The sequence below is a fragment of the Lonchura striata genome, chromosome 1 (assembly GCF_050655825.1).
Source record: "Lonchura striata isolate lonStrDom1 chromosome 1, ASM5065582v1, whole genome shotgun sequence".
NCBI classification, from domain to species: domain Eukaryota; kingdom Metazoa; phylum Chordata; class Aves; order Passeriformes; family Estrildidae; genus Lonchura; species Lonchura striata.
Genome location: NC_140703.1, coordinates 9,211,717 through 9,226,662, shown reverse-complemented (window position 1 = coordinate 9,226,662; position 14,946 = coordinate 9,211,717). Strand labels below are relative to the sequence as shown.

Here is a 14,946-nt window from a genome sequence, read left to right as displayed (position 1 = left end):
TGACAGCGTCATGCAAATGCTGCAGTCCAGCAGGTCTGAGAGAGGGTGGATGCTAGAGAGTGAGTTAATGTTAATGATGAGTGCAGTGAAAATACCAGCCGATACCACCCCCTCCACACACAACTGCTCTGAGTCAGCATCCGCTGCTTTGCCGTGCCTTTCTGTGCGTGTGTGAGTGTGTGTGTGTGTGTGAGTGTGTGTGTGTGCGCATGTGTGTGTGTGTGTGCGTGTGTGTGCTGTGACCGTGTGTGTGCATGGAAGGTAAAGCCAGTCAGTCAGTGAGAAGCAAAGGTACGTTCGAGAGCAACTAAAATCTGACTGATTTCCATCTTCAGAGCATCAGATGTATTCCCTAAAGAGGATGGGTCTATGCGGTGGGGGTGGTATAATTATGTTAATGTCATATTTATAGAGGGGAGAGATTTTTCATTCTAATTATTGATTTGAAAGCTGTGGTCAAAATTGTTTGTTAAATCATGATCAGCTTTAAAAAAAGAAATTGAATGAAATCTAGGGACTGCTATACATATATCTCTCTCTCATATATATATATATATATTGTTTCATTTAACTATTTTGTGTCTGAGGCATAACTGATTGAATGGTGCACAGTGACAAAGAAACGGCTCTTATATAATGTTGCATTATATCATCAGCTGAAATAATATTGTAAATAATCCAAAATGTTCTGAAATCTGAAGTAGCAGTCTGGAGGGGAGGGTGAAGGGCAGGGGTGGGGGTGGGGGGCACTGGCAAATCTTTTCTTCGGCAGAGCACTCTGTACAGCTTTCTTGTAAATGGATGGTTCACCTGTTCGACCAGCAGAGATTCTAATTCTTCCCCCCCTCTTCTCTTTTTTTTCCTTTTTAAAGCTGAACGGCTTCCCGAAGAGCTCTGAGTTTTCTATGCCAGATTCTGCTCCAGTGGCTAGGACCTTTATGGCTGCTGTTTCTTTTGCTCTGGGATATGATGGAGGGAAAAAAAAAGCCACGATGGATCCTGTCCCTAAAGTAGAAATTTTCTTTTTCATTCTGCAAACAAGGATAAAGATCGGAGGAGAATGAATACAAAAGTAATTCAGGATTGTGGCTGTGCCATTAAAAGTGTTCGGCTTCAGAACAAAAATATTTTGGAAATCCGAGCAATTCTTCTTACTGTATCGACAGTATTTGAAAGTTATGTGTGCTTTGAGTAATCTGGTTCAAGTGACAACAATCTCTGCATGTCAGTGTTTTCTGCAGCTTATGGAGTGAAGGCTAGTTTTGCCATTGGAAAGGAAGAAGCTTTTTCTTGCAGTCTGTAGAAGGATTAAATGTTGAACGTGGGGAAGAGGCAAAAAGTGAATACACACCCAAAGGTTATCCTTGCATCGTGAATGGGTTTAAAGTACTCTATAACCCAGGGCCCACCTGAACAGTAGGACTAAAAGTATACTGGGGAAATATTTCCATTAGAACCCCCTTAACAAGCATTTAATCCTTCTTTCAGGCATTAAGGAAATAGAATAAAATTGTTACTGTACAAATCTGCTGGAAACAGATTTTAACCTGTTTGTAGACACTTCCCTCTGATGCATTATAGTAGCATAGCTACTTGTGAGACAAGGCAGTGAAGATTTTTATCCTGTGTTCTTTGTTTTTTCCTTTCAAAAGTTAAGGACCATACTCTCAGAAAAGTCTGTTCGGTCAGCTGATACATTGTTTGAATGTATGTATGCATCTTGCCTGCTTATTTGATCTTTTCTGCCCCCTACTTGAAACTGTGATTTGTTTATTTGGGGGGAAGGATGTGGTGTTGATTTGGGGGGGGGACGGGACATTGGTTTTAGGGTTTCTTTTGGGTTTAGGTTTTTTTTTCTGTTTAACAATAGCAGGGAAATTTTTGGTGACAGCGATTATGACTACTAAACAATTCAGTTTATTGGAAGACGAATTCTTCTGGATCATATCGGACTTTTCCTAGTCCCTGAGACCCTAACTTGTGAGGTTTTTTAGTAACAATCACAAGTCAGGCTCTTGGGACCTAGGCGGAGGGGAACCAGCAGCTTTGGACTGTGTTTGTTTCTCTGCAGACTTTAGAGAACCAAAGGAGCTTTCCTTGCCTGGAAGGGTAAAAAGGAAAATATACCTATTTTAAATGTTAATCATCAGAACTGTTCCTAAAAAAAAAAAAAAAAAAAAGGAAAAAAAAAAAGAAAAAAATCCAAACAACTGTTACTCATTGTGCAGCATTAGGATGTTGCATATTTATATGTTTAAAAAACTGAACTTGATGTCTTGTAACATTTAGGACTATAATTTAACCTGAATGTTAGTTTGCATGTAAAAACTTCACCAAACAAGAAAAACAACAAAAACTCCACTCAAAACAGATACTAAAATATATAAAAGGCTTCCAACCATAATATTAATACTGTTACTATTATTATTATTGTAGACAATTCTGATAAGTAATTACCATAAAGTATATATTCATCCTTATTGTTACAGCATTAATTGGCTTTTAAAACATGAAACATAAACACTGATGTCTGAGGCCTACAAAACATTCATTCTATTGTTTGAATAATGATTTCAGTCTACAGGAAAACTGTTGCTTCGCTTTTCCTGTAACAAGGAACAAAGAGTATTTTGTGCTTAGTTGTCATCTTTTTTCTTTGTCCAAGTGAGAACACACTCTTGTCACAATTTGTCTCTCTTGTGACAAATTTGTCATTTAAAATATTCTCTCATTTAATTTCTGTTTTAGTCTGAAAGAGAATATTGGTTTAAAAATCGTACTACAGCATTAACATCCCTTTGCACTCAGAAACATATTTCTTGTACCTGTTCAATTTAAAGTAAACTCACAATACTCTAAGCACCAGACTCAATTTGTAACTTCTGCATCACTTCTTATATTTTTATCCCTCTGAAAGAAAACCAGTGTGAGCCGTAGCTTGTCCCTCATGTGTTAAGTTCTTCACTGACTTTGCATGAGGAGAGTCTCAAGCACATGAGTTATTCTGCACTGCTTATTTGTCTCAAACATCTGATCTGAAACACGTCATCTGATTTCTATTTCTTAATATTTTATAGGTGAGTTAGTTCTGAGTCATTTTTCTCTGTTTCCTGTGTCTAACCAAGATGCTGCAGGACTTTGTTGATACATCAGACTTCACTGAAACAAAGGCTTCACACAGATCAGGCATCTAAACTATCTGTTAATTTCAAAAGTGATATTTTGGCTGCAGTATATTTTTTCCACTTGTGTGGGAGGAATTGTGTTTTATTGTAAGCATCAACACTATTGTTAAAATAAATTGTTCTTATCTGTTAGTATAATACTTTTTCTTCTTGTCTTGTTTTCTTAAGAGGCAGAAACTATGCTCAGTACATAGTTTTCAAGTTGCTCAAGATATAATTAGTCTTTAAATAGTCATAAAAAATATTGCCTTAGCAATTACAATGATGATACAGTTCCTGTAAATATGTAATTCGTTTCTTCGTAAACTGTCAGTCCCACATGCTAAGAACACCCAAAAGAGCTACTTGCAAACATTTAGATACAGAGGTAACCTTTTTAACACAGACGTGATATTCAATGTTGACTTCTGTTTAGGCAATATTGGAAGAGTAGATCTGAATGTGTATAGGAAAGACTATAGCACCAGGTAGGTGCTACACTCATGAAGCACTTTGTTAGGAATTTACATATATTCTGTAGCAGCTTTCAATACTGAAAACAGGTTCTTTAAGATACTGATCAGGTGAACACATATTCTGTTCATTCAAGCTGTATAATGAGATAAAGCTATATTGTGTGTTGCTATATACATGTCAAAATACAATTTAAATTACACATAGTATTTAGAGTATTTATCAAAATAAAAGTCCTTATAGATTTAATCAGCTGTACGATGCACCCATCTATGCATATTAAAGATTATAATTGCATTTATTTCTCGATCAGCAAAATTTTCTTGAATGAGGATAGTTCACATTCAGCATTCTGAATTAATTTTGCATTTAACACTGTATGTACAATGAAGGTGAAACTGTGGTGTGAAACGTTTTGTCTCTGTCAGTCTGAAGATTTCAACTATGCTCTGCCCTGCATTGAGAGTGAGAAGAAAATGAATCCTTAGACACCTCTGCCTGGCGTATTTGGTGCTCCAGCAGAAGTCGTGAATACGCAGTCCTGCCTCTGATTCCTGCTTGAACTGGGATGACTCCAGTGGCTCTGCTCTGCCCATCATACTCACTGCTGCCCCTTGCCATAGTGATGGGAAAGTTGGTGCACTGCCTGCCTCTTTTCCTGCTCCCTCTTCTTCCCCAGTCTCAGCACAGCCAGCCCAGCCTCAGGTACACAGGTAGGGCAGAGGTGGATGGAGGGGAGGGAGAAGCAGGGTCTTCACTCAGGCAGAATTTCCACCAAGATCAACAACGTGTTTCTGTGTCCTGGAACTATGTGACAACACCTACAGTGACCATGCAGGAAGCAGTCCCATTTACCCAATGACAGTATATGAAAGCTGTCTCTATTAGCACAAATAAATAGAAAGCATAATCTTCAGTATGCTATGCTTAGACATATGTGCAGAATTTTGATACATTTCTATATATAAGAATCATATATTTCTATACAACTTGATGTTGTTTCAGTGCAAAAAGCATTTAAATGCTCTTTAATAAGTGATTTCGGAGTAATCAGCTTGTGCTACAACAAAAACAAAAAACAAAAACACAAGCTCTTGCAAAGGGGGAGGAAGAGAGAGAGAGAGAGAGAGTGAAAAAGATGTGTGGTGCATACAAAAAAGGACTGATATTAACAATTCGATGGGTTGCTAGTTGGTAGAGCAGACTGAGCCAGACGCATACATTAGCGGCTGTCTGCTGCTGATGGGAGCCTGCTCAATGCGGTGGAAATGAAGGATCACCTAGGCGCTGACACCAGCTTATTTGTACGTTTTAATTTTAAAAAGGAAAATCACTGTTTCGCATAAACATCTTAACCCCTACATGATTTTGTTTTTTCTTTTTTCCTCCCTCATATTGTTTGCTAATTTACTGTCAACTTAAAGTGCTGTTTAGCTATAGCCCAACAAAACATCAATCAAAAAATAGAGGGAAGTATTAGCTTCTCTTTTGTCTGCCATGTACAATTGAGTTATTATTATGATAATTGTCTACTTTAATTTTTAGTCTTCATGGGAGATGCAACAATTTCCTGGAGCTTCATTTTTGAGGCATTTTAACTTTCAGCAATATATCATTTAATCTTTCAGCCAAACAATGCAAAAAAAAAAACCCTCATAGCTCAAGCTGGTGTGATTTGATCAATTCTTTTCATTAACCTGAAAGTCTTTAGCATCTTTGTATAGTATTACATATATGGGACAAGATTTCTTTTCCAACCATATAAACTCTAAGATCCATTAATACAGTGTTGAAGACTGCTACACGAGTCAAGGGAATTCCAATCCAAGTTAATTACTGTTGGAATTAGAGGGAAGAATATTTTACTTGAAGTTGTATAACAAGAATCTACAATTATCACATTTCAGGGCATTGCTCTATTCACTTGATGAAAAATGTCAATGAGGTTTAACAGAAGATGTTCTGCATTTCCGTGGGTAATGAAAATCGGCACATCCACGATAAGCTAACACAACATTTTCAGTGTGTTAATATGCAGCGCAGCAGAAATTTCTGTAGGCAGTAAATGTAGCCATCATTTTGATTCACCCATGTGATGATTATGCTCAATTCCTGACTAGGTACATAATTTCACACTGAAAAGCAGTCATCTCCTCTTAGGGACCAACTGTAGCCTACAAAAAAAAAAAAAACATAAAAAAAAGAAAGAATGACTGCCATCTGAGTCTGAAGTCTATAACTAGCTAGATAGTCACACAATAGAAAAAATATATCTGAAATACTATAAAAATGCCAGCTGAAACTGTATCACTCAATTAAAAGTTGATTTGTTTTACTACATTAATTTAAAGTGGATTTGTCCAAACAATGTATCTGAGGCATTCATCACCTTGTTAAGTTTTTTCATTGTTTGACGATTATAATAGGCATCTTCCGAGTTTGTTGGATGCTGTGTTGCTGCACTGCTTGGCAACACTAGAGTGATTCTTATGGGGAGTTATATTCTGACCAGAATCCAGCTCAACTGATTGATGAGCTTCACTTGCAGTGCCTGAGTAGCAACAAGTGGATGGAAGCCTTAGAGAGCAATTGAACATCAGATTAATAAAATCAACACTGATAAAATTATGTCATCCTTAAAAACATCTTTAACCTATTAAGTAGGATTTAAAATTAATCGCAGAAACTTCCAGTCGACTGTAGACTAAAGTTTATCTGGTAGGCTTTCAGAATTTCAATCTTTATGCCTGTTCCTACTTATTTAGGAGTTAAGGATTAGGTGTAATTGTGGGATAAACTAGATTTGGTAATGATAGTTTGAGCAATATGAGTATTCTATAGGGAACAAAGCTGACAATATTCTGTACTTTTACTCGTTAGCTGTTGCACTGGGGCCGTGATTCTCTACAAGAAGCATGTTCATTTATTTAAATGGCCAAGCAAATCAACAAGGTTGTGCTGAGTAATTTAGGGCTGGTAATTTTGGTTTTGGTTTAGGGTGGTTTTCTTCCACCACCACCACCCCCAACTTCTTTTCTTGGATGTGTACGTGTCATGCATGGGAAGGTATGAAGGAAAAACAGCTATTCAGCAGAGACACGTCCCACCCCTTTAATTAAGCTTTTCCTGGACTATGTAAAAACACTGGCAATGTGTAAATCCCATTTGTGTTTTTGTTATTATTATTTTAAGAGATTCCTAAGTATTATATTAAGATACCTCAGTGATGAAATACACATGAAAATAGCTGCATTAGCAAGTCACTTGATATCAAAAGGGTTGGATGGCATTGGCACAGAGCCAACTGGAAGATTTTATTTTTCATTTAATTCCTTTCACCTAGTAGTCTCCCTTAGCATTAGGCAGAATCCAGTATGTGGCTAAGTTATTACTCTAGTGTTCATCACACAAAAAGCACAGTCTTAGCATTTGTAAATTTTCTTCAGGGAGGTTTCTAATCTAGACAGCATTTGCTTTTGGGGATTACACCACAGTCTGTTCCCCACCACCTCCCCCTCTAACATGCAGCCCTTTCAACTTCTTCAAAGAAGTGCGGAAAAGTAGGTTCTTTTATTAATAGCAGAAAACAAACCGACTGCTGGACTTCCGTGGCAGAGCTCACATAATGCGGCAGGGTGGGAACTGTAACAAAGAATGCTTGAATGCACTAAACGTATAGTGAAGCCCCATTTACATTCACTGATGGGGCTTAAAGTACAATAAATGAGAAGTTTAAAGTAGAAATAAGCAGGGGTGTGAAAAGACTTCATTGAAGGTAGATACTTCTTGAAAAGTTTAGCGCAGGATTTAATTTCAAACTCAAGCCTTTCCTAGTAGAATGCATTTCTTCGCAGCGCATCCCTTTGCTTAAAGCATTTCCATCAGATGACAATTAGATGAAGTGAGTGCCTCCAATGCATAAAGAAGTAGATTCTGTTTATCCAGTTTATATCTGCTCTGCAAACTGCCTTTGAAGTGTATTGGGGAAAATTTTGTGTCTCAAAAAAGATTGATTGTGGGATCCTCACTCGCTCTCTAGTCCTAAAATGTTTCTGTCCATGTGGGTGTAGGTACACCAGAGAATTGGACAAGGTGATTACTTTTCTTCTGCCAAACTTATTCTGTGAAATAGAATCTTACTAGTGAGTATTAATAAAAATCACCTCTCCGCTTCTTCTCTTCATCTCTTTGTTTCAGCCCTTTACATAGCCCTACTGTAAGGCTCTACAAGAAGTGGGCTTTGTTCTCCCAGGAGTTTAAATCAGCCTTTCTCCCACTGTTTGCATTTCTCTCCACAGTGGTTCTTCATCCTGAACATGAAGGACGTATAAATTGCCTCTACTTGTAAATTTTTGCAGACTCTGCATTTCCTCCCTTGGCCCCATTCAGAAACAACCAGCAGTCAGACATAAGACATTAGGCTGTTGGTTGCAGTTTTCAAAATAAAGATCTTTTTTATCCTTTTCTTTTGAAGAAAGGCATGATAGTCCTGATCTCTGCATAATCAGAATGGAGGTTCATTTATGGAACATCAGAATAAACAACTGTGATTTGGGAAAAGCAGGCCATGGGATAATTTTCTGCTCCTCTGTTCAGCAGAGGTAGTTTCTGCTGGCGATGTGCATGAAAGTTTTGCTACCAGCATTTAGCCAGATTCATATTTCCAGAAGGTTTGACAGTCAGCCCTTGCCCTCAGGGAGCCTAGTTCTTCTTTGGATCTACAGGAGGCAGGTCCACAGACTCTCACACATCCTGCAGCAGCTGGATGAGCCTAATCCAGGCACAGCACCTGTCCATTGCTATGGCATGGTGTCCCAACAGCACAGGAATCAGCGCTCAGCAAACCCGGCACGTGAGATGGCCGGTACAGCCATTTTGTGGTGGGATTTATCGTTTTCCACTGTAAGCACAGGGTTCATCCCTCTGTTGGGAAGATTTGTCACAAGTCTGAGGTTACACAGTGCTTATAGTTCTTGCTGATGTTATTTATATACACACACTGGGGTATTCAGGGAGCTAGATTTATTGTGACATTTTAAATAAACATAGTAGACTGTGCTTTTCTGTTGTTTATTATGTTGGCATATTATGTTGGATCTTAATTCTCAGACTTACGTCTCCTTCTGAAATAGAGGAGTATGGTCAAAATATTGATGTTTTAAGAGCCATTGAGGCACCTGATTTTTAAACAATGACTGGATGTTTAGAAGTGAAGCAGGTTACCAGTGCATCATTGGAAACCTCTCCTGGCTGACGCAGAGGGTTAGATTTCTTGTGGGTGTTGCCAGGATCTGAGTGTTGAGTTTTGGTAGGCTTTTATGAGTTAATAAATTCCAAGGACTGCAGCTTGGCTTTCTGAAATTTGGTAATCATTCCCTAAATGCTAGTGGGAAATCAAAATTACTACATGCAATAACTAACACTTTAAACCCCTTTGAAATGTTTCCAAACTGCTGCCTACGTGCTCCTTTTTGCTGCATTGATGGCTAAAGATTTAGGGTCACTTCCTGGCACCCATCATGAATGCAGTCAAGTTCCCTTGAGCCTTTACTTTCCTTCCCTGCCATTTTCCCATGCTGTCCGGGCAGACTGTGGGCTTTTTCATGTGGGGAACACCACTCACTAATGGGAGCACAGTGACTGTCACAGGGAGACCTTGAATTTTATTAGAGCGCTGAGAGCTCAGTATAAAGCAAATATTAGCAAAGCAGGAGGTCATGATTTAGTGTGGCAGTGTGAGGCAATATTTTATACATTTCTTTTACCATCTTGTTTCTGCTGTTTGTCCTTCAGTTGTTGACAGTAAATTATTGCAGTGTTTAAAAAGAGAGGGTTGCATCTGAACTAGCTGTAGGATCTCAGATCCCAATATTCAACTTATCTCCATTGAAACTCTTCAGACTAAGTTTGATATGCACATTTACTTTTTTCAGATTGATATTTTTAATGGTCCAAATGATCTTCTGCAAAAGCAAATAAGAAAAAAATTGAAAGGAGGAGCTCCACAGAGAGTCCCTGGCTCATCATTATTGTATAAATCAGTCTAATGTATGTGTCTCAATTCTGTGTGATTTTACCATGGTGAAAAAAATCCTTCATCTTGGATTACAAAATGACAGCAGAACTTAATACCTGCAGTAGTCTTCTGAGAGGACTTAAAGGTTCTTCTGTCTGTGGTAAAACCTGTGGATGAATACCACCCATGAATGCCATGGATGCTTTCCTATATCCTGTCTGCTTCCAGATACCATGTGCCATTCACTAGATCAGGAAACTTGGTACTACTTGCACCTTACATGGGCTAGACTAGAAATACATCCAGGCATCTCCTTCTTTCTTTCCCTCCTTTTCCCTCCCCTTGCTCTCTTCCCCTCCCTCCCTCCTCCCACACACAGCAGAAATATCCCGTCCTCTGCCAAGGCAAACTCAATCATCCAGTCTGACTTCCTCCATAAAACATGCCAAAGCATTCACCAAGCAACTCCCACGTCAACACCAACAATTTCTGTTTGGTTAGCATGTATATTTAGGATTTGGGATGGCAGAGAATCCATAATAATGTCCTGGAACAGTCTCCCAGTAGTCTATTACATCAATATTAAAAACATAGGCTTTATTTCTAATTAGAACTTGTTTAGCATTAGTTTCCAGCTATCTTTTTAATTTTCCTGACAATATAAATGGTCATTTGCTTCCTTCCCCCTCTTAGGATTTTCAGTGAAAAATTAATGAGATTGTCTTCATTGTCTTACTCTAAGATTTTTGGGAAGATCAGATCATTTTGCTTGTTCTTGTTTGAGTCTTTCCCATTTTGTCAATATCTTCTGCAAATACTAATAGCAGAATGAGAGAGCTGATGTCAGGAATATTAGCTTGCTAGTATTCTTTTGTTGGACTTACTCATTTATCTTGTTTATTCTCTTCTTTGATTCACTATACTGAGATCACAAGTATAGCTAAAGGAATAAAGAGAGAAAATGATTTGGAAAAGTCTTTTTTTAGGTATTTAAAAGTTCCCAATTCCAGTTAAAATTAGTAGGAGTTTATCACCTAAACTGTTAAGTACTTCTGTTGCCATTATTTAAGCAAAACCTTATGTCAATGGGAGAAATACAGAATTAACTTATCGGTGTTTGAGTAATTATTAACCAGGTAGGTTTTGACCTCCAGTAATCTATTTATTGAATAAATTGTGTTTAATTTCAGAAGGAAATGACAGCAGCTGTATAATTCTTATTATTTGAAAGCTTGCTTAGTTTCAGCATATTCTGTGTTTCTTGTATGCTCGAGTTACAGAAATAGATCCTACAGATGGATTAAAACATACCCATGTGTTGAAGCCAGGCAATCAGTCTCACATTTACAGGTATCCATCCAAACAGCTAGGATATAGCTAGCTAAAGGATTATTTTTAATATGTTTCTCCAAAATTCTGTAACCTAGTCCCTTCACAAGGCGTATTTGTGTGATCTCAGTAAGTCTGCAAGCCTATACATTTTATCATTTTCCTATCATGTGTTTGGGGAGAAGAGATGGGGGGGAAGACTGATCTTAGATAAGCAATGCAAGTTGGTTAAGAAAGGAGGAAGCTGTCATCTGTAGCCTTTCCAGACACAGCAGTACAGTTCCAGACAGTCACCTGAGTATTATTGCTCTGCCTCAACTATAAATCACAGCCTGGTAATGGCCAAAGCTGACACCCTGACATTTTCAAGAAGAGTAAAAGACCTGATTTGAATGGAAATCAATTTCATTTCTCAAATCTTGAGATACTCCAAATATGGTCTTGTTCTTTTTTGTGTGTGTGTGTCTTATTCAGAATTTCCATTATTTTATTGGAGGATTAGTTGCTCTATACAACGCCTCTGGTTTCCCACGTAAAGTTTAAAATTACAGAAATACATGTGTGTGCAGTGCATCACAGGACCTGGTACCACTGGGAAAGTAACCACCTTTTCTGACAGCCTGCTGAGGGTGATGGGCACAGCTCCTGAACCTGCACTACCTTTTTCCCACTTCCAAATAGAGTAGCTGTCCTGCACTGGAAGGATGAAAAGGCAGGCTCAGGTCTGCTCTCCTGCACAGGAATTCCCATGGGGTGCTCCAAAGTGACAGAATTGACAGTATTGGCAGTATTGGCAAAACAGGACATCCCATTGTGCAATAAATTGTCATGCTTGTAACAGCCTTTCTGCAGCAAAAATGGCCCAGAAGTTCTAAAAATTTCAGCTGCACTTTTTATTATTTGAAGAAACAAAAATAAACCCCAAGCAAATGGAATTAAAGTGTTTTTTTCTATTTTTATTTTAACTTTTTTTTCTTTTGCCTGGCTGGTAAGAACGCACTGTAAAGACAAGAGGGAGGGGAATGAGCTTAGTGACTGTAGTACCTAGGAAACTGCTGCACTAACAAATGTAAGTAAATATGATCCCAAGTGTCCTTCACTCTGACTGCTCTGATACATAGCACAACACCCCTTTTGGAGCACAGCCACTGCCCAAGATGCAGGCTTTGAGGTGGCATCAGACCTCCAGTGACTGAAGGTCCAAAACTGAGCCAGAAATGTTCTTTCCAATAGTTTCACAAGGACCTATCATAATCTGCAAAATTTCAGTTTTCCTACATGGCAAAACAAAACTATCTAGAGGACACTGGTTAAAAAAAGGAAGGTGGTGTAAGGTGATGCATGTGTGAGAATCTAAGCCAGTGAGTAAGCTGTGCCTAAATTTGCCAACAGATGCATTCCGGTGTGAAACTGAGAAAGGAAAAGCATCCTTAGCATACAGAGGATTAAAAATATCTGATGGCCATTCCATGTTTAAGCCCCTTAAACAGGATAGAGTGAAACACATTGTGGTATCTATAGCAACAGGTGTGAAATCAAAGGTAAGGATTTTTCTCTCTTTGTGTGTCTCTTGCCTGCTGCACAGTATTCCTGGAAAACCTGCAAGAAGCTCATTAAAACCATGCATATATAACACAGACCCAGTGCATCAAATGACTTCCAAAGGCCTTAGCTATGTGCTGTGTCTAGACACTGTCCGTGGGCTTTATCACAGCACATCTTGAGGACTAATAAAACACATCTGGTATGGAGAGAAATGCTACCAATCTAGCAAATTGCTAGCGTTTAGCCCAGAATCCTTTTCCTCTGACAATAGCCACTAGGACATGCCCAAGGAAAAGGATAAGATCAGGACAAGTGATGCTTCTCTGTTGTGGTTTGGTTTTTTTGTCTGTCTCCTGTGGAATTCAATGCAGTGACTGATAGCCAGTACCAACCTATTTAAGCACCCTTGGCACAATTTTTCTTTTCTTTTGTGCATGTGTTAATTACTTGTGCCTTAATTTTTTGAACCTTTTTGGTGTGATAACAATGATTACAAACATCATTGATTACAAATATCTCTATGTTCTGCAGATTCATTTGCATCCAAGGAAGACTAAGAAAATGTCAGAGCCATGCGTAAGAAGTTTGCATGGTTTTCCAAGGTGCAATGCCTCTGTGTAACCTGCATCATTATGCTCACCTAATTTGTCACCAAGTGTTTTCTTGTCAGGGAGAATTTCTAATGTTTAGTCACATGAAAGATTTTACCTGGGGCCAATGTTTTTTTCCGATATGTGTAGCTTATTGGCACACTTCTCCAGCCACACACTGTTCAGTACAATGGAGAGACTTAAAGGAGGATTAAATCAGAACTGTGACATTTGGCACTGTGATGTCCTGATGGCTGTTTTTATCAGTATAAAGCATGTCCTGGAAGACATCTCCCAGCCTTGTAGTTTCCATAAAGGAATGATTTTGCCTTGTTAAAGTCAAGGGGAGCCTTTGGCTTTGGCTGCTAAGATGTCACCATCAAATTGAAACATTTTGAAGATGTTGGCCACCATCCTTACAAGAAACTTACTCAAAACTACTTCCACTCTCAAAAAAGTCCATACTATGAGCTGGATCCTTCTGTGATTAACATATTCCCAAATTACATGGGGGATAGTGTAATGAACCCTGGAAAGCATTTCCCTTGTCAGAACATCATGTCTACCAACTCATGGGTTTTAAGGACAAGATGAGAAGTTTATATTGAATCCTACTGCACCAAAGTAGAATGCTAGCTCTGGAAAAAGACTCTAAACTGTCTATATTCCAAGACTGAAAGGTTCTGTTTAGATTGAACCAAAGAAATATAATATTTAGCTGCTTTGCTCAGGATCTAAAAACTGCAACAAAAATAGAAAGAAATCAAGTGGTCTCACTGTATATCATTTAACATGATGCAAACTATCCTGGCATATTTTTAATGGAACATGAGTTTAAATATTAACTGCTTAGTTTAAACAGTGATTTTAGCGTTTAATATAACAGCTTTATTGGATGATTTATGTCAACTATATGTGATTTTTTAAAGTAACTATAGCATCACAATTTGTAAATTGTATGGTATTACTAAAGACTCTACCTGAAGTAATTCACAATTCTCACTTTTTAATATAGTGATTGAGTTCACATTTCTAGAACAAAATTTATCATCTAATAGTAAGTGCTGATTTTAGGGGGATTAGATCAAGTACACTCTGCAGTACAATGCCAGTATATTAAGGCATATTACAACCCAGCTGATGAGACAAATGGATTCATGAGGTTATTTGGTATTTCTTTCAGGCCTGACTAAAATTTAGTGCTTGGGACTTTGGAGAAGCTATAAGTCATTAGAAATATTTAGAAAATATAAAATTACATTTGCTACTTGCCTTAGGGTATCCTACTGGTGCTCCCAAAGATGGCAAGTCCACTGGAACTGTGTGACATATCCACCAGCCTGACATTGATGTCTCAGGTGCTTCAAGTCATCACAAAAGGCAACAGACATTTAACACATAAGTCCTGTGTTACCTGTCCTATTCCATTGTACTCTTGAGAACTTCACAAACTGTATTTTGTTCAGAAAATTAAAATGCTGCCTTGGAATACTCAATTGTGACTTTTACTACCAGCTTTGATTTTCTGAGCTTATATTTTAAGGAGGTTGGATAAAAGCACAGATTAATAAAATATGTCAGTGGATACTTTGTGTAGCACAGATTTATGAAAGCTGCAGTTTCATACAGGGACACAAGACAGCATTTGACCACAGTTACTGCCATAATGGTCAGGTCATGATTTCTCTTTCTTTAATTTCTTCTTTATTTATTTTTTAACATTGATGTTAAAAGGTAGACTTTTTAACCAATAGCTGTCTGTAATGCTTCTGCCATTACGAAATTGTGCTCTCATTTTTCATTAATTGGTCTCTTTTTGGTCTGTTTT

At 38.1% G+C, this 14,946-nt stretch overlaps 1 protein-coding gene across 43 annotated transcripts in view; it reads left to right on the top strand.

Moving 5' to 3' along the window:
* LOC144248939 (uncharacterized) overlaps nucleotides 1-14,946 on the top strand; it is a 409,608-nt gene that overhangs the window by 320,533 nt on the left and 74,129 nt on the right. For 24 of the 43 annotated variants that reach the window (XR_014957917.1, XM_085589587.1, XM_085589646.1 and 21 more), the window contains one exon: nucleotides 873-3,323. The exons of 7 other annotated variants lie outside the window; for them this stretch is intronic. Coding sequence is in view for 23 of the 36 variants with exons in the window: in XM_085589587.1 (XP_085445713.1) it covers nucleotides 873-1,064 (192 nt within the window). In the remaining 13 variants the exon portion in view is untranslated. Of the gene's footprint in view, nucleotides 1-872; nucleotides 3,324-4,066; nucleotides 5,846-14,946 lie in introns of those variants that run through there. 12 more of the 43 variants (XR_014957932.1, XR_014957941.1, XR_014957931.1 and 9 more) reach the window with 5 other exon arrangements.